Source organism: Pongo pygmaeus, chromosome 16 (assembly GCF_028885625.2).
Source record: "Pongo pygmaeus isolate AG05252 chromosome 16, NHGRI_mPonPyg2-v2.0_pri, whole genome shotgun sequence".
Classification (NCBI taxonomy): domain Eukaryota; kingdom Metazoa; phylum Chordata; class Mammalia; order Primates; family Hominidae; genus Pongo; species Pongo pygmaeus.
In genome coordinates this window covers 74,934,844-74,960,285 of record NC_072389.2, presented here as the reverse complement: position 1 = coordinate 74,960,285, position 25,442 = coordinate 74,934,844, and the positions used below count along the sequence as shown (strand labels likewise).

General features: G+C 46.9%; 2 protein-coding genes and 1 long non-coding RNA gene across 16 annotated transcripts in view; 1 reads left to right on the top strand and 2 right to left on the bottom strand.

Moving 5' to 3' along the window:
* The window catches only part of KIF23 (kinesin family member 23), a 34,109-nt gene extending 32,721 nt beyond the window's left edge, over nt 1–1,388 (bottom strand). For all 5 annotated transcript variants that reach the window (XM_054451027.2, XM_063652707.1, XM_054451031.2 and 2 more), the window contains exon 1: nt 1,261–1,388. In XM_054451027.2, the coding sequence (XP_054307002.1) occupies nt 1,261–1,271 (11 nt within the window). In that variant the 5' untranslated portion in view covers nt 1,272–1,388. The remainder of the gene's footprint in view (nt 1–1,260) is intronic.
* LOC129014061 (uncharacterized) lies at nt 666–19,344 on the top strand. Its single transcript, XR_008494111.2, has 2 exons — nt 666–1,585; nt 18,509–19,344. It is a non-coding gene; the product is annotated as an uncharacterized LOC129014061 (long non-coding RNA).
* PAQR5 (progestin and adipoQ receptor family member 5) overlaps nt 11,821–25,442 on the bottom strand; it is a 107,347-nt gene continuing 93,725 nt past the window's right edge. For 9 of the 10 annotated variants that reach the window (XM_054451042.2, XM_054451034.2, XM_054451036.2 and 6 more), the window contains 3 exons: nt 18,690–18,786; nt 16,134–16,275; nt 11,821–12,235 (listed from right to left, as the gene is read on the bottom strand). In XM_054451042.2, the coding sequence (XP_054307017.1) occupies nt 11,994–12,235; nt 16,134–16,275; nt 18,690–18,786 (481 nt within the window). In that variant the 3' untranslated portion in view covers nt 11,821–11,993. Of the gene's footprint in view, nt 12,236–15,024; nt 15,149–16,133; nt 16,276–18,689; nt 18,787–25,442 lie in introns of all 10 variants that reach the window. The other variant, XM_054451040.1, reaches the window with a different exon arrangement.

Sequence of the window (25,442 nt, the reverse complement as noted above, 5' to 3'; positions counted from 1 at the left end):
GCTTGCATATTTTCTTGAGCAACAATTTAACAGAGGCACTACAAATTATAACTGCCCACACTTTACAGACTGACAAGCGATTAACTTCAATACACTATAAAAATGCACATGGAGGAAAACATTCTTTCGTCAAGATTTATGCCTGTACTTTCAAGGAACAACCAGTCATTGAACGCTCAAAACGTTACTCTTTGTCTCCAAACAAAATCTGGTCCCAAACTGCCAATTTCTTGGTTTCTTAAGTAGGGGCAATCAAAAAGTTATTTTGATTGAATTCACAGTTTCTCTAGCATCTCATCTTTTTCCCTTCACATTTATCTATAGGCTAAACATTTAACACATTAAAATTAAGTAAGATTATTGGCTTCGACTGTAGTTTAAAAATATTTTTCAAAACATATTCTCAGATGAAACACAAGCAAATTCGTGTTATTCAGTGCAAAATACTTTGTGGTGGGCTTAAGTTAAACTCAACGTATATTTCTTACATATAATTTTTTTTCATCTAAAGATTTTGACTTCGGTCTCTTAATAAACAAGTTGCCTTTTGCAAACGACTCCCTAAATGGTAATAAAGCCAATCCTCTCCTTTGCACGACAAATATTTCTTTACCCAGGAATGATGCTGCGCCGAAAATATTGGCTTAGGAATGTGGGCGGAGGTTCTCTGCGGCCACAAAATACAGCAGAAGTAACTGGCCTGTGTAAGCGGATGGGCTCGGCCTCAAGGACCGGGTGCTCGGCTGAAAAAAAAAGCTCGCGGCGATCACCGATGCCAGGGTTCTCCAGAAACGGAGCCCATCTAACCAATGCCCAGCACACTCGCTCGGCTCCACACACGAGACCACCTCCGACCCGCACTAAGTCGGCCAACTGCACTCTGGAGGCGGCGGCAGCCAGCGAGGGAGAAAGGGAACTTGAGAAGGGGAAGGCTGTCCCGGGACCCCGAGGAGGACAGCCCCGCTACCGGGAACGGGGTGCGGCATAAAACACCTCCGGCTTAGGGCTGACCCTCCCTGACCCCTGGAGGCCCAGGCGGGGCGGCTGGGGGTGACGCGGCAGGGGTCTCCGCGCCCAGGCTCCCGCGGAGCACCCACACGTGGAGGTTCCCACTTTGGGGTCGCGGCCGCAGCAGCACCGGGCGGGGTGCTGTCCGCGCTGCCCGCATACGGCCGCGGCCTGAGTGGAGACGCCTGCCCCCAGCCCCGCGGCCTCGGCCCCCGTCCGCCCTCCCTCCCTGCTCGGCGGCCTCGTACTCACGCTGACTTCATGGCAGCAGGCTCCACGCCGCTCAAACGCGCGCGCAGGACGGCTGGCTGGCGAAGACTGTGGGACGTTAGGACCGGCAGCAGGAACGGGGACTCCGCGGCTAAGGCGCGGTGCTCTGCGAAGCTGGCGGCGACGCTAAGAGCCCAGGTGAGCTCCCGCCTGGCGCATTTCAAACGGGCCAATCAGCGCCCGTCCGCAGGGAGAAGCCGGACCTCCGCGGAAGTGACTGAGCTGCCGGAAGTGGCGCTTGTCTCCTAGGCGACCGACGCTGAAAGGGCCACGGAGTCGTGTGTCAGGGCTGGAGGGAGATCTTGAGGTATGGTATTTAAACTCTTCCGCCTTGCGATGATGAAACTGAGGGTTTCTTTTCCTCCATCACAAGAAGTTCAATGGAAGGGCCTTTCTAGGGTTGATTCAGAGGTCGGAATCTGGTGAAAAGTGTTGTATTCCTGTGCTGTGCCCTGCTCCGAGTCTCAGGCTCCCTCTCTCTGGCTCCCAAGTCACCACATTATCTTGGCTTCTTTTCTCTCTCTGATTCACCTTTCCTGGGTTTCCCTCCAGCTCTGTCCTATATGTACATTATTTTATCAAATCTTTTTTTTTTTCCTTTTTTATTTTTTGAGGTGGAGTTGCACTGTCGCCCAGGCTGGACTGCAGTTTTCGGCTCACTGCAACCTCCGCCTCCTAGGTTCAAGCAATTCTCTTGCCTCAGCCTCCCGAGTAGCTGGGATTACAGGCGCGCACCACCACGCCCAGCTAATTTTTGTATTTTTAGTAGAGATGAGGTTTCACCATATTGGCCAGGGTGGTCTAGAACTCCTGACTTAAGGTGATCTGCCTACCTTGGCCTCCCAAAGTGCTGGGATTACAGGCGTGAGCCACCGCACCCGGCCTATTTTATCAAATCTTGATTGTGTTTGATCCTGGCCTTACGGAGATGAATAAAATTTGGTCCTAACCCTTAAGGGGCAACCTTTAGAACCTACTCTGGCCTTAGATGAACTGATTCTGTATCACTTCCGTCTTTGACCCTAAGCTGATGACTACCAAATACACATCTACACCTGGGGTCTCATGGAACTCTAGCCCCTTCTCAACTTCCTAAAGGACCACAGCACCGGTACGGATAGTCACAATATCCTTGGCCAATATTGTTGGTGCTCAGGAAACGGCACCCCAAAGTATGGCTCTTTGGCACACTGAGTGCTTTGAACTAAAGAAGATTGAAAGTGCCTCAGAGAAGCCTTAAAAGCAAAGTCTGTCTCTGACTTTCTCCTGCCGTCTTGTCTCCCACCCCTCTGTGTCTCCTAAAGCAAATAATAGAAACCAGAATTTCTGTTCCCCAAGGCGGGTCATGGAAACTAGAACCCCTTTTCTCCCAAGCAAGCCAGAAACATTATTCCAGAAAATCCTAGAAATATTAATCTAGCCTTCCCCCACCTTTTTGTGTAAGAGTTGGCCATAAAGACATTCTTTGATGTACCTTGTCCTAAGACCCTCGTTCCAAAAGGGTCTTGCCCTACACTCAGGAAGAAGGAAAGCTGTCAGAGAGGCCAAGAAGAATCTGAACAGACAGGACTTGCTGGATTCCTCCTTCAGTCTGTTACTATTAGATCATACTCCTTTTGTCCAATCACATTTCTACACAGCTGTCCATTCTTCATCTCACCTAAGCATAAAAATGGACAGCTTTCCCTGGGTCTTTGGGTCTTCATTTCTGAAGGCACTTACATCACATAAAACTGTGATTCAATAAATTAGTTATCCATTTATCTTGCTAACCTGTTTTTTGATATGGTAGTGTCAGCTGTGACCCTTAAGATGGGTAAAGAAAAGTATCCCACCTTTTCCACCCCTACATTGCACATTAGGATGGTTCCAACTTTTGCTATTACAGATACAGCTATAGTGAATGAACGTGGAAATTTATACAACGCAGGTAAATATGTAGGACACATTTCTAGAAACAGAATTGCTGAGTCAAAGAGTATACACATGTGTAACATTTCACAGATATTGCAAATCATTCTCCATAAAAGCTGTCCAAATGTACACTCCCACCAGCCTGTATGAGAGTGCCTATTTCTCCACAATTCTCAAAATGTTATCAAACTTTTCAGTAGATACCAATCTATTGATATCTGATATCAATTGGTGAGAAAAAACATGTAGTTAAATTTTTCATTTATTTTCAGATAAATGATGTTGTCTATTCATATATTTTAGAGCCCTTTTGATTCCTTCTCTATCAACTGTGTTCATATTCTTTGCTTCTTTGTTCTATTGGTTGTTCATTTTTCTTAATGATTTGTGAAAGTTCTTATATTAAAAAAAATTGGTCCTCATCCAAAATACGAGTTTAAATACTTTTCTTTTTCACATTTTGGTTATTTTTATTTGTATATGTTTTGTGACAGCTTAGAAAAAATTTCAGATAGACAGATTAATCCGTCTTTTTTTTTATGGCTTCTGTTTTGTGTCATACTGGAAAAATACATCCATTCTGAGTTTTTTATTTTATTTCCCATTTTTTGTTTCCTAGTGCTTTTATTGCTTTGCTTCCTATGTTGAAGTCTTTGAATCATTAGGACTTTGTTGTCAAGCTAGAGTTTGGTATTTTGTTTATTTGTTTGTTTGTTTTGTTTTGTTTTTTGAGATGGAGTCTGTCACCCAGGCTGGAGTGCAGTGGCACAATCTCGGCTCACTGCAGCTTCCGCCTCCAGGGTTCAAGCAATTCTCCTGCCTCGGCCTCCCGAGTAGCTGGGACTACAGGCGTGTGCCACCATGCCCGGCTAATTTTTTTGTGTTTTTAATAGAGATGGTGTTTCACCATGCTGGCCAGGCTGGTCTTGAACTTCTGACCTCAAGTGATCCACCTGCCTCGGCCTCCCAAAGTGCTAGGATTAGAAGTGTGAGCCACCGCACCTGGCCTAGAGTTTGGAATTTTTATCATTTAGGAATTGGGCTTGGTTGCTAACTACTTATATCCTAGTTGCTCTTCAGTTTAGCTTCTACCTCAGATCCTCCATTGGAACTCTTGTCACCAAAATTACCACTTCCTTGATGCTAAATCTATTTGACCTTTGTCTTAACTTGACTTCTTAGCAACACTAAAAAATGTTGCCCATTCCTTTCTTCCCATGCCTTTATTTTTTCTCCTAGCTGTCTAGCCCTTCTTTCTCAGTCTCCTTTGTGAGATCTTTTTTTCTCCCTTAAATGTTGGGGCTCAGGGTTTAGAGCTGGTCACTAGGTGTGCCTTTTCCCTAGGCACTCTCAAGTACTCATATGGCTTCACATCCCATTCATGTTTGCTCTTCTGAGCTCCAGAACCATATATCCAACTGTCTTCTGGATTCTCCACTTCGATATCCCACAAGCATCTCACATTTAACACATTCTAATCTCTTCTCCCAAACTTGCTCCCTCTCAGTGGATGGCATCCACCAAGCCAGAGTCTGAGGCACCATTGTTGGATTTTCTCTCTTCTGTCTCAATATTCAATCACTAAATCTCAACAGTTCTACCTACTAAGTAGCCAAACCTCCAAACTGCTCCACTTTTCTCTGTCTCCTCGGCCACCATCTTCTCTTTGTCTGATAAAGACAGCAGTCTCCTTACAGGCCTCTCTGCTGCCACTTTCCAATTCAGTTTCCATTTTGCTCACCTCTAAATCACGGATCTGATTATGTCACACACCTATATGAAACTCTGCAGTGGTTCCCCATTGTTGGAGACCCACCACAGGGCCCTGAGGCACTTCCTCTGGGGCTCATCACCCATTACTGTGCCCTGTCCCCTCCAGTCATGTTGAACTGCAGTGCCCTGAACACACTGGGACCACACACCATTCTCTGTGCTGTCACGCTCTCCTCCCTCATTTCCTCTGACAATGCCTTGCCTTCAGTTCTCCGCAGATCTGCCAGCTACCCTGCTGTGGATACTGGGCCCCGTGGTACAGCCCCCACACCCCCAAAACTGCCCTTTCCCACTCACTGCACCTGTTGACTTGTTTCAGCACTCACATTCCAATTGGCAGTCACTGTTCATTCCTGTCTCCTCTACTGGCTTATCCCCACAGCCTCACTAGATGGCATTGTTGCATGCCCAGTGCCTAGCAGTGCAGGTGCCCCATACATGGCTTGAAGGGATGAATGAATCGTCCCTTCAAAGAACGCTCCAGTTGAGGACCCAGTTACATCGCACCATCTCCAGCTTCTTTTCAGGCCAGTTTCTTCTTCCTCCCTCACTTCTGTATTAAAGTTCTCTGGCTTATTAATTTCCTTAAAACTACCAAATAATTACATCATTTCTCTATTCAAAAATAGCAAAGGGCTACCTATAGCCATTAAAAGATTTGCATTTTACCATAGAATTAGAGATCCAGATCAGGAGTGCGCCTAGGAGGGTGGGGAGAACTGAGGAGCTTTTTTCTTTCTAAAGTCAAGTATTTTAGGTATAATTTACATACAGTAAAAGGGACCCTTTTTTGTTGTATTGTTCTGTGTATTTGACAAATATATAGTGTGCTGTAACCACAATCAAATGTATATTTCCATCACAGTGGAAAATTCTCTGTGCTGCGCCTACTCCCAGGCCTTGGCAACTACTTTTCTGATTTTCTTCCCTATACTTTTGCCTTTTCCAGAATGTCTTTTCTTTCACTCAGCATAATGCTTTGATATTCATCAATGTGTTGCATGTACCAGTAATTTGTTCCCTTTTTGTTGCTGAGTCTATTCCACTGTATGAATGCAGGACAATTTATTCATTCACCAGTTGGACATTTAGGTTGTTTCTACTTTCTGGAGATTATGAAACTGGTATAATTATTTGTGTAAAAGTCTTTATGTAGGTGTGTTTTTATTTCTCTTGGGTGGGATTGTGGGTCTTACGGTAAGTTTAACTTTATTAGAAACTATTAAATTGGACCAGGCGAGTCTTATCCAAATCATTGAAGAGGGGCTGACACTACACAAATTCGAAACCATATATTAATCCAAACACCCAGATAAGCAAGTCCAGCTGTGGGAACCCAGTAAACACCAATGACCAGAAACTGCTGAAGCCCAGAATGTTTGAGGGGAGGCGGTAAAATGGAGACAGCACTGCCTTGGGAGCTTGGACATGCTCCGCACACTGTTCCCTCCCAGGCCTTGCTGGTCACTCAGTGGCCTTAGAAACATTGTCAGGTTCCCAGGCCATGAACCTCTCTCGCCAGGCCATTTGTAACATGAATGGTTAGATGTTAATGTTTACATACACGAAACACAAATTAATAAAATCAGCCTGTGTGTGTGTGTGTGTGTGTGTGTGTGTGTGTTGGGGAGTTGGGGGACTGTAAAATTTACACAAAAAGAAACAAATGACTTGAACTATATTTCAAATAAATAACATACACAGAAAGGGGGAAATAACCCAGGTAACTGTGACTATTTAGAATCAAGCTTGCCCTCAGGGTCAAGACAAAAAAAAAAAACTTGAAATGTTTTGAATTATAATTAGTAGGCACAGACATTAGTTGGTAATTCTGAAACAACATTCTGTACATTCTAGGATTGAGCAAATAAAATGTATTATGGGCTGGGTGAGGTGGCTCATGCCTGTAATCCCAGCATGTCGGGAAGCTGAGGCAGGTCTATCACTTGAGGTCAGGAATTCGAGACCAGCCTGGCCAACATGATGAAACCCTGTCTCTACTAAAAATGCAAAAATTAGCCAGGCATTGTGCCATGCGCCTGTAATCCCAGCTACTCAGGAGGCTGAGGCAGAATCGCTTGAACATGGGAGGCAGAGGTTGCAGTGAGCCAACATCGTGCCACTGCTCTCCAGCCCGGGCAACAGAGTGAGACTTTGTCTCAAAAAAAAATTTTAAAAAATAATAAAATAAAACGTATTGTGGCTAATGGGAGTCAGCTTTCTCACTGCTGGAAAAGGGAGGAAAGGAGAAAAGGTGAAAAGTACCTGGGAATTCTTTGCACTATTTTGCAACATTTTTCTAAGTCTGAAATTGTGTTTAAAAATGGTTGGACTATATCAGTGCTTCTGAACTCCCTTATATTAAAAATTACCTACAGCTTTAGCTAAAAATTTGAAACTACAGGATCCCCTCCCCCACTGTGGGTAGTCTGTGTCAGTATGTTTGGGCCTGAGAATCTGCCTTATACATCATCGAACAAATTTTAAAAGGGCTGAATTAAATGATCTTTGAGGGCCTTTCCTTCCATGTTCTGGAGGAGGCAAAAAAAATCAGCCTGTTTCAGAAATCTGTTGCTTAGCATGAAGAGAATGAGCGTGGCAACTGTCTGAAGTTAATTTCTTATGAGTTGACACATTCCATACAAGTACCAAGAGACATAGGAAAGCCCTGTAGGCAATTTCTCAAGGGAAAAAAAAAATCAGGAAAATCTCAGAATTCTTCAAAAGTCAAGTCATCCAGATATCTTCTGGAGTTAACATCCTTCCAGTAGAACAAGTACCCGCCAGCCTTGGGACCCCTCTACTTAGCTCAGCCTGCAATGCCTTCCCCCGACAAGCTGACAAGGCTGGCTCCTTTTTGCCCATCAAGTCTTCCTCAAATGTCACCTTATCAGAGTGACCATCAATTCACATGCCCTACTAGGCTTAGTTTCTTTACAGCACTTATTATCTGGATTCATCTATATATCTTGTCTGCCTGCCCAACCAGAACACTAGCTTCATTAGGGAGGGACATTGTAGGTTTTTTTCACTTGTGTATCCCCAGTTCCTAGGACAGCGGCCATTCTATACATCCTAAGCACTAACTATTCATTGAATGATTTACTGATATACATGTGTACAGGGATCTGTTTCTCATGGTGAATTAACACATTTGCCGTGTGGTAGATAAAACATAACCAAATTAAGTGGCAAACAGGATGACTTTATGATAATAAATAAATTCTGTTTATTTTTTTCTCTCACATAGTTCAAGAAAACCAGACATTAGTGTAAGTTGGAGAACATCTGAGTTTGGAAACAGGTCTTTGCCTTAATGGATTGTTGACTAGAAAATCAGAGGCTGACATTCAAATAATATGTTTTGAAGTGTTGTTGTACTGTGTTAATAGGTGTTTCATATAAAAAGGGTATCATGGACTGGGTGCAGTGTGGCTCATGCCTGTAATCCCAGCACTTTGGGAGGCTGAGGCAGACAAATCACTTGAGTTCAGGAATTCTAAGCCAGCCTGGGCAGCATGGCAAAACCCTATCTCTATAAAAAATTAGCCAGGCTTGGTGGCATGCACCTGTAGTCCCAGCTACTCAGGAGGCTGAGGTGGAAAGATCGCTGAAGCCTGTCAGGCAGAGGTTGCAGTGAGCCAAGATTGCAACACTACACTCCAGCCTGGGCAACAGAACAAGACCCTGTCTCAAAAAATATTTTTTTTAATTAAAAAATTTTAAAGGGTACCATAAGGTACAAAATAGTGTCAAATGAAGGGTTTCTTGAACATATCTAACAATGCCATTCTACTCCACCCCACCTTCCTCAGAACCTCTCATATGAGCAAGTTTCTACTGGGCGGGGCAGGAGGGGGAACAACACTTCCAGAAAGACTTCAGCAGACCAAATATTTATATTTAAACCGCTTTATACTCAGAAGGCCTCTAAATTTCCCATAACATCCTACCAAGAATTACAAATTCTTTTTTTTTTTTTTTTTTGAGGCAGGGTCTTGCCCTGTTGCCCAGTCTGGAGTGCAATGGCGCAATCGTAGCTTACTGCAGCATCCAACTCCTGGGTTCAAGTAATCCTCCCACATCACCCTCCACAGTAGCTGGGACTACAGATGTGCACCACCACAACCAGCTAGTTTTAACTTTTTTTTATAGAGACAGTGTCTGGCTCTGTTGCCCAGGCTGGTCCTGAATTCTTGGGCCCAAGCAGTCCTCCCACTTCAGCCTCCCAAAGTGCTGGGATTACAGGCACGAGCCACTGCATCCAGCCACAGATTCATTCATTCATTCGTTCTTTCTTTGTTTTAAGACTAGTCAAGTGCAGTAGTGAGAAGAGGGGAAGAGTAGAACAAATAGCTTGATCTATAACTGACTGTGAACAATCAACTGAGCTAACTCACTACCTTCAGACCAGCCACAAATTCATTTCTTTAGAAAAAAGATGAGAATTATTTTCTAAAAACTGAGCAATGGAAAAGGAACCCCTTCAATGGGTAAAGGGAGGTAAAGTTAACTGAATGGCCTTATTCATACACATTCAAGTTTTATCACAGTTGTAAGGTCCGGTGAATTTTTGAGTAGTGCTTCTCAAGCAAGGGGAGCGGAGAGAGGTACATCCCATTAGGAATGTGCCACCCTCACCACCATAGTCTTTTTTGAGACAATGCCATGGTGAGCAATCGTTACCAATGGGAATGTGTCACATGTCTTAAGTGTAGTGAGACACTTTTTAAAAATTGAGACCCACTGCAGTGAGGTCTTCAGCTGACCCCCTGCCAACCTTTTAGACTTTCTGAGACGGCTTGGATGAAGTTATACTCACATTAGACATATAATGCCTATTATTTAATACTTAATGATAATTAATATATTTGAACTCTTTCTCATTTTGCATAGGAAGCTTTCAAATCAGTGTGCTGCAAACTGTCATAAAATTCTGATTTATAACACTGTCCCCAAAAGTATATAATGGGACTAAAGTTTACCAAACTTATAAAAATGTTATGAAACACTGGATCTTATTTTGTTGATTTAACATTTCATTTTCATCATTAAGCATGTGAAAAAGCAACATAAGCAAAGATTAATCTAAAAATCCTTCAGATTGATCACTCATTATTTCAGTACTTACTGAGCTAAACATTATTTTGTTACCTATAAAGGAGAGAATGTAAAACACTGTATGTCTTTGGCATTACTAGAAAGGGGTATTTAAACTTTGTACCTTTTTTTTGCCATAAAATTAAAGTTGCAGTAAGATGAAATGGAAGCCCACAGGCCCTGTTGGTGTGGAATTCCACTAATAATGTCAGATTGTTGCCAAAAAAACAAATTTTGTCATGCAGCTTGCAATTAATGTACCAAAAATTTACCAGCCCATATAATTTTATCAGTCTGCCTTCCCCAGAGGAAGTAAACAGATAATAAAACTAATGAAATCATATTTCTTGACCACTCTCATCCAATATAAATTGTTACTTGTCCTTGGAGGATTAGACAGTGAGCTGTTTACAAGGCCATTCAAATGTCTGGGCTAGTTAATGGTAGAGGCAGTAGTCTAAAATATGGAGTATTCCTGAGTCAGCAAAGAGGATCCTGCATTGTGAGGAAGCCCCCCTAAGTCATTACCAAGTGCAGATCAGGGTTTGATGGGCCTCTGTCAAAAGTTGTTTTGCATCCGCATTTCTGTGTTCCCTGAAAACACCATGAAATACTGAACTTGAATCAGTAATGCAACAAATGAGAAAATGCTCAGTGTTTTAGAACTATTCAGAGTAGAAAACTCTGGAACATAAAATGGGGGTTACGCCTTAGTTGGTGAGTTGCTAAAACTTGAGATCAGGCGAAACAAAGCTGATAAGTCCAATGCCTTTTGGAACATGTAACACCAGCAGTTCTTCAAGTTTGGCCTCTGGCCCTCCTGTATTAGAATCATCTGGGAGACTTGCTCCAGTGCAGATCTCCTCTACAAAACCTACATTTAGCCTAGTGAAGCAGAACCCCCTGGTTTTCCCTAGGAGTCTGCATTTGTCACAAGCTTACTGGATGTTTCTGATTCACAGTAAAGCTTGAGAACCCTATATGTGACCACCCCACTGGCAAGGTAATTAACTTCTTATGCATATGGATACTAAATTTTGCAACATATTTGAAATGCTGAAGCAATATCAAATGTATGACATCCCCAAATATAGCAATTTCCGTTGGTTTAAAAGGTGGCATATGAGCACAACCAATTGGGATTAACTCAGTCAACTCTTATGGTTTAACACATTTTACCTGCACTGAAAAATACTTTGCAGATCAAACTGGCAACCAGAAAACAGAACATAACAGAACACATGACACCCTGCTGTGGACTTTTAAGAAAAAAACTGACAAACTCCAAATCCATAATGACATGAGAACTTGCACTTTGAAGGCAGAATGGACTTGTGGGAAGAGAGGACTCCCTTTCTGTTCTCCCTTCACTAGGTGGAGAAGGGAAGAAGGTCTCTCCGCAGATAGCTCTCTTCATTCTGGAATGTTTTGCCAGTCCCCAAGGCACTCAGTGACCAACTTCCTTTCATAGGTCCTCCCAGTGACTGACCTGGCTCATTCTCCGAAAGTAGTTGACAGGCCACTATGAGAGCTCTTGAGAGAAGCTTTGTGACATGAAATTCATCAAATGAAGCAAGATTCATTTTTAAAGAATAATACAAAGCTCCAGGGTAATATGCTTAATCCAAATGTTTAAATAGAATTAAAAACCACATTTTAAGTAAATTTAAAATTAATGAAATATCAATAGTTTGCCTTAACAAGGACTTGCTTGAACCATGTTCTCCTTTTAAAATCACACACACAGAATCAGTGTACATTTAGAGAAATTTCCCCAACTGAATACATTTTTGACATGAATTCATTCAAAAGACACCAACCATTATGAATATTTTAGGCCATGATAAGCTGTAACCACCTCTGGCTTATGGTGGTTAGGGTGTTGCAGCTTAATGTTGACATCTGGCATGAAAAGCTTATGGTCTGAGTCATGTTTCTTTTTTATGTAATTCTGGCTTGGGAATCCGATACAGAGCAGCTGAGAAATAAATTATGTTGCTGAGGCTGAAGATGATGCACAGAAGTATGGCTCCAGCTATCTGAGAGAAAGAGAAGGGCTTGGAGGTGGCTAGGAGCCATTCCTTCCTCAGAGTCTTGTCCAGAAGTATGGCTTCCATCTGCATGTGCGTGGCCAGGATCACACACACGTGAAACAGCTGGTGACTGTGACCTATGGCAAACACAAAAGGCCATCAAGATCAGCAATGAAAAGGAATGAGTACTGATACATGCTATGGCATGCATGCTAAAAATGATGCTAAGTGAAAGAAACCAGACAGGAGACTGCATATTATATGAAATCTCCAGAATATGCAAATCCATAAAGACAGAGAGTAGATTAGTGGCTGCCTCAAGCAGGGGGTGACAATAGGAATTAACAGTGCATGGGTCTGATGGAGGGGATGAAAATGTTCTAAAACTGATGTATGGTGAATTTACTGAAAATATCATTAAATTGTATACTTGACAGAGAATTATTGAATATGTGAAATATACCTTAATAAATTTATTTTTAAGAAGCAATATGGGAAAAATAAAAGGCCCATCAGAGAAAACCAAATCCAAATTCTTTTTTAATACAACTTATCCACCAGTCTCATTTTTCGGATGAAAAAATTAGGCACCGAAGGTCATCTCTTGAGAGCCAGCACTGATCAGCTCAGTGTCTCACTTCAGTGCTGAGGGAGAAGCTGGCTGAATTTTCTGTTGGCCACTAACCAAGTGGACCTCTCCCTATTGCCATTTAGTCACAGATATGACCAGGACTCTTCCTCCCCAATGCCATGCTGGACCCAGCTCACATGGTGCCCTTCACAGAGGCTGGGAGCCCAGTAGAGGGTAGTGGGAGTGACAGGGACAGGGACATGCTGGGTGGTTGGTGGTTGGTGAGAAAACAAATCCAATGCCTGGGGTCAGGGGCAGCTTTAGGGGACAACCCTCAGACCCCAGGAGTAAGGAGGAGACCGCATGTGTTATGGGCTGAATGATGTCCCTGAAAAATACATGTGCTGAAGTCTTAACCCCCAGAATGAGACCATATTTGCAGATAGGATCTTTAGAGATATAAGTAAAAAATGAAGTCTCTAAGATGGGCCTAGTCCACTATGACTGGTATCCTTATAAGGAAAGGAGGTTAGGCCAGGCGCGGTGGTTCATGCCTGTAATCCCAGCACTTTGGGAGGCTGACGCGGGCGGATCACGAGGTCAGGAGACTGAGACCATTTTGGCTAACATGATGAAACCCCATCTCTACTAAAAATACAAAAATTAGCCGGGCATGGTGACACGTGCCTGTAATCCCAGCTACTCTGGAGGCTGAGGCAGAAGAATGGCGTGAACCCGGGAGGCAGAGCTTGCAGCGAGCCGAGATCATGCCACTGCACTCCAGCCTAGGCGACAGAGCAAGGCTCCATCTCAAAAAAAAAAAAAAAGAAAAGAAAAGGAGATTAGGACACAGACATGCATGTATACAAAGAAAAAGATCATGTGAAGACAGATGGAAAGAACGGCCATCGACAAGCCAAAGAGAGAGGCCTCCGGGGAAGCCTACTTTGCCAACACTTTGATCTCAGATTTCCAGCCTCCAGAATTGTGAGAAAATAAATTTCAGTTGTTTAGGCCACAACAGTCTGTGATACTTTGTTATGGCAGCCCTAGCAAACTAATGCAATGTAAGAGTTAAATAAGGATTCTCTTTTGGTTTAAAAAAAATAAAATAAAAAGGCTGGGCATGGTGGCTTAACACCTGTAATCCCAGCACTTTGGAAGGCCAAGGCAGGAGGACTGCTTGAACCCAGGAGTTTTGAGACCAGCCTGGGCAACACAGTGAGATCCCATCTCTAGAAAAATAAAAAATTCAGTGTTTCACCCCCAGGACCTATCTCAGAAGAAATATTCAATAAATGTGTCCTAGGAATGAACCGGCCTGGCCACCTCTGCTATTGAGCAGGAGCAGAGTTAGGAATAAGAATGTAGAAGGGTCGAGGAATCTCAAGTGGATGTCTGACAAGTTTCCTACAGCAGGGAGCTGTGAGGCCCCCAGTATCTGTCTCCAGGAAGAAGGTGTGCCTGGAGCTGCCACGCCTGCCTTACTCAAGCTATACTAATGGGCTGTGTATGATTTCCAAATGTGTATGTGATGCAGCAAAGTGGTTTCATCTCCAGCAGTGAGCTGTGCTCTCAGGACACAGGGCAAAGCAGAGCGGTAACTAGCCACCTTCTCCAGCTGAGGCTCAAACATGTCTCCACTGGGGCATGAGAGAAAAGACAGAAAGAGCCATCAGCATTGGATGTATCTGAAATGTGGCTGCAGCAAGAAGAGTGATTTCAACAATCCTGCCTAACAGGAATAAGGAGGAGCTTCCTGTGGCCAAACCATGCCAAGCCAGCACTTCTCAGGAAACCTGGGGCTCATGGCCACCTCCAGCAGACTCTGTTAGTTAAGGACTGAGAATGTTCCAAATCTTGTTAATGATCTGTCATGAACTATTGTCTAGGAAATGTCCCCCAGAGGGGTGTTTTTCAGCTCTGTACCCCTAGGCCCAAGAGGATGGGACAGAGGTGAATAAAATGTTATTAAGAAACCTGAGTGGTAGCAAAAGAAAGCCCAGGGCCATTTTTCCTGCAACCCCAAAACTTGCTACACAGCCACCTCTACTTCATCAAGCGGGGCTGGGGAGGTGGACATGGCAGTCAGGATGCCGGTGACTGCAATTCTCTGGCCTCTCCTTTTCCTCCTTTTTGGAAATCTGTTCTCTAAGCGTTTTACTAGTTACGACCCCTTCTGACACAACAAAAGAAGAAAAGGAGATAAAACTTTAATCAGATCAAACAAACTGCATCTGGCCACATCTGTTAGTGAGAGGAGATGGAAAATCAGGAACAAAATGGGCTTGGAGAGAAGCAAGCTTCCTGCCCTGGTGGGGACAATGACTGGCCCTTTGATTCCCATGTACTCACCTAAGGAACTCTCACCCCAAAGTCTTGTCAGCCTCACCAGAAATGATGCAAGGGTGCCTCCTCCTAGCCAGTCCCAGAGCCAGAGCGGAGGAGGCACATTCTGCAGGGACCCGCTCCTCCTTCCCTAGACAGAGTGGGGAAAGAACTCTGCCAGCAGGTGGAAACCCCCGTGACTCTGACACCTTCTCTCCACCACATCACCTCAAACTTAAGTGAGCTCAGGTTCATCTGGAGGATGACTCGGCCTCTGTGTGAGTGTTGGGTTTTACTCCTGGAGTTTCTGGTTCAGGAGGTCTATGGTGGGGCCTGAGAATCTGCATGTTCTCAGATAATGCTGATGCTGCTGGCTGATGACCACCCCTTGAGAAACCACTGCTCTACCCTGAACCCCTGGCCCCCTCCTGTCCGCCGTGGTCAAGACAAAGAAAGATGCTTTCCTCTTTTCCCTTTTCTGCACAGCCCCCTGTTGTCTGGTACCCTTAGAGCAATCTTCATCCTGTCTTTCCTCTTCCTCTCCTCGGCTGCCCCCAATGTACCTTTTTTTCTCTTCACATAGGATCTCTCTCACCCAGGCTAGAGTGCAGTGCACGATCATGGCTCACTGTAGCCTTAACCTTCCAGGCTCAAACCAACGCCTCCCGAGTAGCTGGGACCACAGGTGCACGCCACCATGCCCAGCTAATTTTTGTACTTTTTGTAGAAACGGAGTTTCACTATGTTGCTCAGGATTGTCTTGAGCACAGGCTCAAGTAATCTGCCCACCTTGGCCTCCCAACGTGCTGGGATTACATGCGTGAGCCACCACGCCCAGCCCCAGTGTTCATTTAATCATGGGATTCCATGTTCTGGATGACAATAAGACACACTGACTCCATACCCCATCAGAAGGCTTTAGGCTCCTGGGCCCACCTGCCCTCCATCCTGCCCATACTACCTAACAATGCACCTGCTGCAGGCATCCTGGCCTCTGTCAACTTGCAGTGTTACTCACCTTGGCCTCTCTCCCCGCCCTTCCCTGCCCTTTGCAGCTACGTGCACTGGAGTCGGGGACAGGACCCTCCCCAGTCAGGAGGGCAATGAGCAGAGCAGCAGGGCTGTTGCCCACTCACCAATGTAGTCAAAGCGTCCAGGGGCTAGGCGTTCCGGCAGATGTGCAGAGTACAAGAAAGAGGCCAGGAGGGTCATGATCATGTGCTTCTGGTGGTACGAGGTGGCTTCATTTTGTGCACTCTCCCCTGGGAACAGGAATAGCTGCAGGTGTTTAAAGAAACATCAGGTCTTGAGAGGACAGGCCTGAGGCAGGCCCTCTTCCTTCTCAGCACCTGCAGCTGGGACTTTGGGGGCTCTGACACCCGCACATGTTAGCACACACACACAAACTCCAGAGGCCAAGGCCCTCACCTCCTCAGGTCTGTGACCTGGTAGAGGAAACTCAGGCACCATGTGAGCGGAGCTTCTGTCCTGAGTGTGGTCGATTGAGACTCGAGACTATTGTATTTCAATCCCCCAAATACTCATGAGAGTCTTTTGGGTTATTTACTTAACTGAATCGGGGAGAAAAGAGAAAGAAGAAATCAATGGGAAAGGAAAAGAAAGACAAAAATCCTATTAGATAATTGGTATTCTTTCTGGGGGTAAAATGTAAGTACAGTTGACTCTTAACATGCAGGCTAGGGGCATTGACCCCCTGCAGTCAAACGTCCATGTACAACTTTTGACTCCCCCGAACTTAATTACTAATAGCCTCCTGTTGACTGGAAGCCCTACCTGTAACAAACTGCCAATTAACACATATTTTGTATAGGTATTATATATTGTATTCTTACAATAAAGTAAGCTAGAGAAAAGCAAGTGTTATTGAGAAAATCCTGAGGAGGAGGAAGAAGAAAAGGTGTTGGTCTTGCTGTCTCATGAGTGGCAGAGGTGGAAAATCCATGTATAAGTTTAAACCCATGTTTAAGGGTCAACTGTGTAGTGAATTCATACTGGAACTCACTTTTTATCAGCACATCCACTGAACTGGTGCTCCTAATTAAGGCTTTAAGGCCTAGAAATCCATGGAAGGACTTCTGAGTCATCCAAAAGTATCAATGATGGCTACTATACTGTTTCAGAGCTAAGTATAGTTTTTGTATTATTGTTATAAACAGTCACAGTAGCCACCACTTACCAAGGGCAGCAGGCCAGGCCTCTTACGTGCATCATTTCACCTGAGCCACAATTATCATAAAGCAGACTCTATTTTCCCCATTTTGCAGATGAGGACAGTAGGCCAGAGAGTGACTTGCACATCACTTAGTGAGAAGTGAAGTCAGGATCTGAATCCAGGCAGGCTGATTCCAGCATCAACATCACCACTTAGAACTGGACCTCCCCTTCCCTCTGCCCTCCTCTGACTCAGTCACATGCCAGAAGCACATGATGCTTGTCACAACACAGGACTTGCACTGCCTGATTTGGAGGTACATGGGACAGAATTGCTCTGTCTGCTCTTGGTTTCCTGTGTGTGGTCTGCGCCCTCGAGGAAGGAGTGAGGGGAACGGGCTGCAGCCCCGTCTTTGGCACTCCCCCAGACCCACAGAAGCAGAGCGCAGAGAACATGCTCAATGCCCCAGCTGCTGGGTGAAGCTCAGCCCCTCCGCTTGTCCCTCAGCCCTGCCATCTGGGCTTTATTCTTCAAGCCCACAGGACACTGCCTCTAGGAGGGAACTTCACTCACCAGGTACTGGACAGGCACCGCAGAGCCTATCAGATCCATTGTTTTCCCCCTACAAAGGAGGACTAGTACCCTCATGTACAGATGAGGAAACTAATCTGAGGCTCAGAGAGTTGTGTGTCCTGCCTGAGGTCACACAGCCAGTGAGCAGTGGGACCAGAATTTGAACTCAAGCCCATATGGTTTGAAAGTGCATGGACTTTCCCCTTCTTGTCCTACTTGTCCCACCTACACCCTCTTCCTTTATGCTCTCCATCTCTTTCCCATCGCTCCTTTAAGACCCTCATTCATGCCTTTTTCTTCAATACGAACAGTATACTACTCGATGATGGAACAGTGCATTCCCAAACTCTTGCTACCAGTCAGCACTTGACATGTTCCCCATGTAATCCTCCCCACAGCCCATGAGGTGTTATCAGTCCCAGCTTACAGATGAGGGAAATCGAGGCATAGAGAACTGGCCCAGGGACTGACAGCAAGTATTGGAGACCTGCCTGCAGAGCTCACTCTCCTGCTCACTCCACTCAGCCCCAGGCTGCCTGCTCTGCCTGGCTCTATGACGTTCCCAAGCCCCCAGTCATATTGTCAGTCAGGGCCTCTGTGCTTATGCCATCTCCTAACTACTCCTCAAGTGCCACCAAGGCAGCACCTGGGTGTGGGGGAAAGAAAGATAGACCAGACTGTTACTGTGTCTATGTAGAAAAAGGAAGACATAAGAAACTCCATTTTGATCTGTACTAAGAAAAATCTTCTTATTTCTTTTCTCAGTCTCGTCCTACCTGACGAGAAATACCCACAGGTGTGGAGGGGCTGGCCCCCTTCACCTGGGTCTCGACTCCTGTTTTGTTCTACGGTTCCCATTGCAGTGCTGTGACCCCCAGAAGCTCAGGAAAACCACTGACTTCCTGGTGTTGCCAACAGGCAGACAGGAGATGCAGCCAGTCCTTACCCTGTAGAAGATGGGGAGGGAGTCCCAGGTGTACGGATAAGCAAAGGCGAGGACACGAATCACCTTACAGAGTCTGGGCTTCTGGATTTCAAGAAACCTAAATCAGGGAAGGAAAGTGGGGGAGGAAATGGAATGAAAAGAGTCTCAGCAAATTGCACACGCACGTGCGTGCACACCGAGGGCCTGGTCATCAACAGAGGACAAGCATTTTTGTGCAAGCTCCTGTGGCCAGCAGCTTCTCCACCACCCTCGCCCATTCCTCCCCACCCCAATGGAAGTGACAAAACTTCAGATGCGAAAAGATCTCCAGAGACCTGGCCATGAGAAGCAGTGGTGTCCAGACTAAGCCAGAAAGGAGGCGCTGGGCAGAAACCCTTCGAGGGCCAAGTTATGTAACTGCCAAAGAATCTTTTAAAACTCTAGTTGCTACAGGGACAGGGAACAGGTCGGGGGAATTGGGGGATCCACTGCCACAGACTCTTGAGGGGCACACTCTGCAAAGGCTGAGATGCACCCATCTAGTTGGAGCCCAGGTATTATCATGCAGGAGACCTGGGTTCGAGTAGGTGTTTGATCCTTGGAGAGCTTTCTGGAATATTTATACCACACACAGGGATACTTGGCTTGGGAAAACTAAATAAACGTGAAGTCTTTCCTTGTCTCCTTCATTGCCACCCTCACCCAACCTCCAATCCAAAGACAGCTGACAGCAACATTAAAACAAGTGATGCTGATTGTTGAGAAGAGAGGCAGGTCCCCCCAGACAGAACATGACAGGGCCTCAGCTGACTTGGGCCCAGCCTGGGGCAGCAGCTCAGGGTATGGGGAACTGGGTAGCACAGAGAGCAGGCTGCACACTGGGAGGACATGGGGAGGGGCAAGGAGGGTCTCTGCACAAAATCACAACCCTGAACTGAGGCCTGGGTAAGGAAGTGCTCATGGGCCCTGGCTGGGCCACCAAGGCCAGGTAGTAGGGACAGGTACAGTCCCCACATCAATGCTGAGGTGTACTGTGGAGGGCTGTGTCCTCCCTTGGGGCCCACAGGGCTGCAGGGTAAGGAACCCAGCACAGTGGATGCACAGCCACATGCTGAGGCTCTTGGGATGGCTGTTCTGATGCAGTCTGCAAAGGCAATGCATGCATTTGGGCCCTTTCAGCCTTTGCTGACAGTTCTGCCCCCTATCACACTGGAGGGATGGGGTCTGTGTCCCGCTGTGGCTCCCACCTCTGCTCCCAAGAACCTTGGTCCCAGTCCACAAGGCTGTTCCTTCTTCAAATGCCATCTGCTGTTTCCTCTGAGCCCAAACTGATTTCACCTGGCCAGGCTGTTCATCTCTTGTATGAGCCAGTAAAGCCACCTGACCATAAACCCGGCTGCTGCCTGTATCCCTCAACATGGAGTATGCAGGGACTTCCACATCGGGCAGTTAGGGAACCCTCATCAGGCAGGCACCAGATCTGGTCAGGCCTGGATCCCGGGGACCCAGCACAGAAGCAGGTCTGAGGATGCGGACATTCTCCAGGCTATTGTGCTCCACTCAGTCCTCAGGGCAACCGAGCACAAATGGCCCACCCAGAGATTCCTGTTTCAGGAGAAAGGGACACCACTGTGTGCCCCGAGAAGCCCCACAGCCTCCCAAGACAAACCCCAACTTCACTCCAGCCCACTTTCGTGTTTCTTCTTTCCGGACCCTGCGTGTAAGTCATACATGGCACATGGCATGTACCAGGTGAGAAGCTCAAGGAGAAGGAACTAGGATGCATCATCCTCCCCGAAAAAGAACCAAACTCCAGGAGAGGTGAGGCAGCGCAGCACTGTGATTTTATGTGGAGAGCTTGATTGGGACATACTGGGTTCAAATCCTGACTCTGCCCTTCACAACCACGTGACCTCGGCAGGTCACTAACCTTTCTATACCTCCTGATCCTCATGTGTAACACAGGGACAATGACTGTGCCTCGTCACAGCCTCGTTGTATGGATTTGATGAAACGATGCTTGCGAGGTGTTTAGAACCGTGCATAGCACAGACGCACAGACTAAACAGCAACTCTTAAAAACACATGCATCGTGGAGCTCCTATTCTCTCCCCATCCCCACCTTGTATCTATGTTGGTCCAGAAAATAGGAACAGGAGGGAACAAACAGGTTCTGGGTGATTTGCCTGAAGTCAGATGAGCCAATAAGAAGCAGAGCTAGGATTTAAACCCTGGGCTTTCTGGCCCCCAAGTGTCACCCCCTCTGCCTCAGGCAGTAGGCTGCGCAGCCGCAGACCCCGCCCAGCCTTCACCCTTCCCTGCCCGCTCTGCCCCTGGAGCAGAGGGCACACACTCCTGCTATCCCGAGAGCCAGGTACCTGCCTCACCGGCCTTCTTAGTCCTCCGGCAGACCCTGCCCCGCTGCGGCAGGCCGCCCCCTCCTGCCCTGTGCCCTGCCACCGCCTGCCGTCTCTGGGTTGAGAGGCTCGCTCTTAAAGGGCCCCTGTGGCCACTTACACTCGAAGAAATCTGGCTCTGGCTGGCGAAGGCCATCCCCCAAAGCATGGATTTTCTGTGACTTGAGACAACATTTCGCTCGGCCTTATAAAGTGTTTCCCCAGGGGCAAACGGACCAGCCTCTCCAGCTGCAAAGCCGGGTCTAGAGGGAAAAGAGAAGGAGAAAAAGCAGAAGAGAAGAGAGACAGCAACAGAGAGAAAAAGGCAGAAGGGCCAGTAGCTCGGGAGAAGGGCCGTCCTCTACCAAGTTGCAGTTCCGCATCAGGCCACGCGATGTCGCCACAGCCAGAGCAGAGCCACAGCCGCAGCATCCTCAGAGGCGCCCCACGTGCGGCCCCACAGCCCAGCCTGCTGGGGCTTAGGGCAGTCCCGCACCAGAGGGCTAAGGGGCTGCTATACAGGAAGTCAGGTCTCTGCTCAGAACGAGGTTGGCAGGACACACTGGGTTACGAGAGAAGCCTTCGTTAAGAGAGGGTCGATTCAACACAGTCTGACAACAAAGCTGGAAGGATTGGCAACTGGAATTCCGGAACTACGGCTTGAAACTAGCGGGCCTTTGGAAAAATCATTCTATTGCAGAGGCGCACGCACGAGTGCACGTGTGTGTGTACATGGGGGCGGTGGTTATGGTTGTTTTATTGTGTAGGAGTTGTCTTATTTTGGAGAACTGCAGGAATGTAGACATTTTCCCATGCCCGTACCTGGCTATAGCAGCACTTTATCCTCTGGCCAAGCCTCTGTCTGCGAACCATGTCTGCTGAGCCTTCTACCTCCAGCGCTGACCGCAAACCCCTTCCAGGTCAGCTCCACCCCTCTGAACTGCCTCAGCAACTGCCAAGCTGTCCTTACAGCAGAGCTCATGGGTGAAAATTAATCTCTCGCCCTCACAGCTCTGACCAGGGGGTTTTTCACTCAGCAGCTCTTTGAAAAAAAAAAAAGCAATCAATGGTTGGATGCATTGGATGGAGATGGACAGTGATTTGTGACATACAGTACTTGCTGTGTAACTGACATTCCTGAAGGGAGTGGCAGCCCTTTCCTGTGCAGGCATGAGCAGGCCAGGGCCTCGGCCACCCCCACCTTACTCCAAGAACCACGAAGAGGGCACGCATTCTATCATTTCTCCTCTCAAATGCTACAGAATGAAAAGGTAGTTTTCTGGAACATTTTCATTTGAACTAAAGTCCATGACAGTAAGAACCAAAAATCACTCAGGGGACGACAAAGCTCTCTATGTTGAGATTGGCCTTAATGGTCTGCCTTGTAATGGAACGAATGCCATTTCAACCCTGATTTTCGGGCAAGCATCAGATAACTATCAAGCTAATACTGAGGTTCCTGGGCTCCCCCTGTGCTCCCAGGAGGGGAAGGTGGTTCTCTCCCGCTCCTGCCCAACTGCAGCCGGATGGAGCAGGAGGGAGAGGCAGGGGTGGAGCCTGGGGGAGGAAGACAACTGGGAGAGGAAGCTTGGAGAAGACACTAAGGCATTGGCATTGCAGGATGCCCAAACCAGAGAGGACCCAGAGGGTATTGTCTCAGATGCCCTCATTGAAGACGTAGACCCTGAGGCCCAGAGTGGACAGTGATTGCCCTGAGGCCATACAGCAAGTCTGGGGGAGCAGGGTTGAAATTCAGGCCTCCAGATGCCCACACCCTCCTCTCTACCCACTTCTTCTGAAATTACTCAGGGCCAGCATCACTTCTGCACATGAGTCAGCTTTCTCACTCTCCAGACACCAAAGGCAGAGACAGGGAATGAAGAGAGGGGAGGACAGGCCTTGTAAGAGCAGCAAAACCATGGGTCGGGGAACATGGAGTGAGGACGAGGTACAAAGGGCACTGGAAGGGCCACAGCTGGAATGCCCACTCTACCTTTGGGTGCAAGAGTTTGGCATGTGCCCCCTTCCTCCTTTTTGATTCCAACATAGCCCCTCACCTCCCTCTCCCCTCAGCTCCCACTTCAGTTGCTACTAATATGCCTGGAAACCCCTCAGGGCATGGAAGCTGAGTGTGTAGGATTTTTTTTTTTCCCTAGGAGATTCTCATCCTTCATGAGCAAAGGGCCAGTCCTCATAGGACCCACAGGCCCCCAGCCCACCATCCAAGCCCCTCTGTAGCTGCTCTCCTCCATCTACTCTTGCAGACTCTGGCAGCTCTAACACACCTTGCTGCTTCCCGACCCTGGCCCACCCTCTCTATAGTCCTCATCCTTGTCCTGGCTGGTTGCTATGTCCTCCTCTTCAGCTTAAGTGTTCTACCTCCTTCAATATCCAGTCCTAATGCCACTTCTCAGAACCCTGTGTATACCAGCAGGTGTCATTCTGCCTTATCATTATTTGTTTACATTACACTCCCTCCTGCTACACTCTAAAGGAAATCATGGCCTCATGGGCCTCTGGGGGCATCTGCAGTCTGTCTCTCCTATGGCACTGGGTGCTCTCTGAAGGTAAGGGCATCCTTCTGGCACCCCCAGCTCCTAACGTGGTACCTGGAGCATGGCAGGCATTTAAGGAATGTTGGATGGGTGGGTGGGTGTGTAGATGGGTGGATGGATGGAATAGCCACAGATGTACTCCATAAATAAATAATCCATTTCATTGGCAAAGGGAGAAGCCCCCAAACTCAGGCACCCAGGAGATGTCTGGCAAAGCTGCCCTGTCAGATAAGTTCCTCCAAAGACACCAGGCATGCCACATCCAAAAGGCCCCATCCGTTATATCTGAACCATCAGGGAAGACTCCTGGCTAGAAGAAAGCAATCTAGGCTGGGCAGGGTGGCTCACACCTGTAATACCAGCACTTTGGGAGGCTGAGGAGAATGGATCACTTGAGGTCAGGAGCTCGAGACCAGCCTGGCCAACATGGCGAAACCCTGTCTTTACTTAAAACAAAACAAAAAAAAATTAAAACCAGCAAGTGTTCTAAGAATTTGAATTATGAGCTCATGGGGAAGCCATTTTGGATCATTCACTCTGGAGACAATTTCTTTTTTTTCTTTGCTCCATTGCCCAGGCTGGAGTACAGTGGCATGCTCTCAGCTCACTGCAACCTCTGCCTCCTGGTTTCAAGCAATTCTCCTGCCTCAGCCTCTTGAGTAGCTGGGATTACAGGTAACCACCACCACACCCAGCTAACTTTCGTATTTTTAGTAGAGACAGGTTTTCACCGTGTTGGCCAGGCTGGTCTTGAACTCCTGACCTCAGGTGATCCACCCACCTGGGGCTCCCAAAATGCTGGGATTACAGGTGTGAGCCACTGCATCCAGCCTCACTCTGGAGACTTTCTTCCACACTCACGAAGCCTTCTCTTCCTCCTCTGCCCCCTCAACCTATGGTGCTTTCCCCGTCTAATCCTAAATTTCAAACACCAGAGCCACACAGCCCTAGGAGAGACAACCAGATGGGGCGGTGACTGGTGCAAGGACCAGGTCCAAGAGTGTCCAGGTTCCTGGACCATGGCCAGTCCACAAGCCCATGCACCCAGGTCTCCGGGGCTTGCTTCATCTCTGCTGGACTTGTTTCCGCAGGGTTATTACTGATCTATGTCTGTTATACCTCCCTTCATCTATGGCAGGGACTCCTAGAAAGAGACTTTCACTCCCATGGAAGGCAGCTCCACACTTCCAACCCACCTTAGCACAGGTGAATGGAAGGCGAATTGGAACAAGTATTCCCAATGCTGTTTCAGAATCTATCCTTCCATTTAAAAATAAAAAATAGAAACAAAAAAACTGGTTTGTCCTGTTTGTGAAACTTGTCTGCCCTCCCTTGTGAAACTTGCCGGCCCCACACATCCCAAGTGTCACCCAAAGGAAGTTGGAGACAAAATCATTCTGGAGAAGTTACCAGATGGGGCATATCTCACCTGCCTGTTTTTTCCTGGGGAGAGGGGGACAAGTGGAGGCAGGGAGACTCCACTGGCTCCCTGGAGTTGCCGTTGCGGGAGGACAGAGAACTCAGATGTACCTGCCAGCCTACCTTTCCTGACCAGCACGAAAGGCCTCCAGCCCAAAAGTACCGGCCTTGGCACTATTCAGCCAGGGCTGTCACCCCAACATAACCATTCAGGAGATTCCCTGAGTATTTTAGGGAAAAAGGAACTTTTGGGCAGTTCGCTTCTACAAAGAGCTGAATAAACGGGTGTAGTTATCCCCATAATAACATTCTCTGCACTCACACCCCCATGAGTTTTCTTGAAAGAAAAAAAAAAAACAGTGGGAATTAGAGCGAGTAAGCTGGGCCTGACTCACAGTGATGAG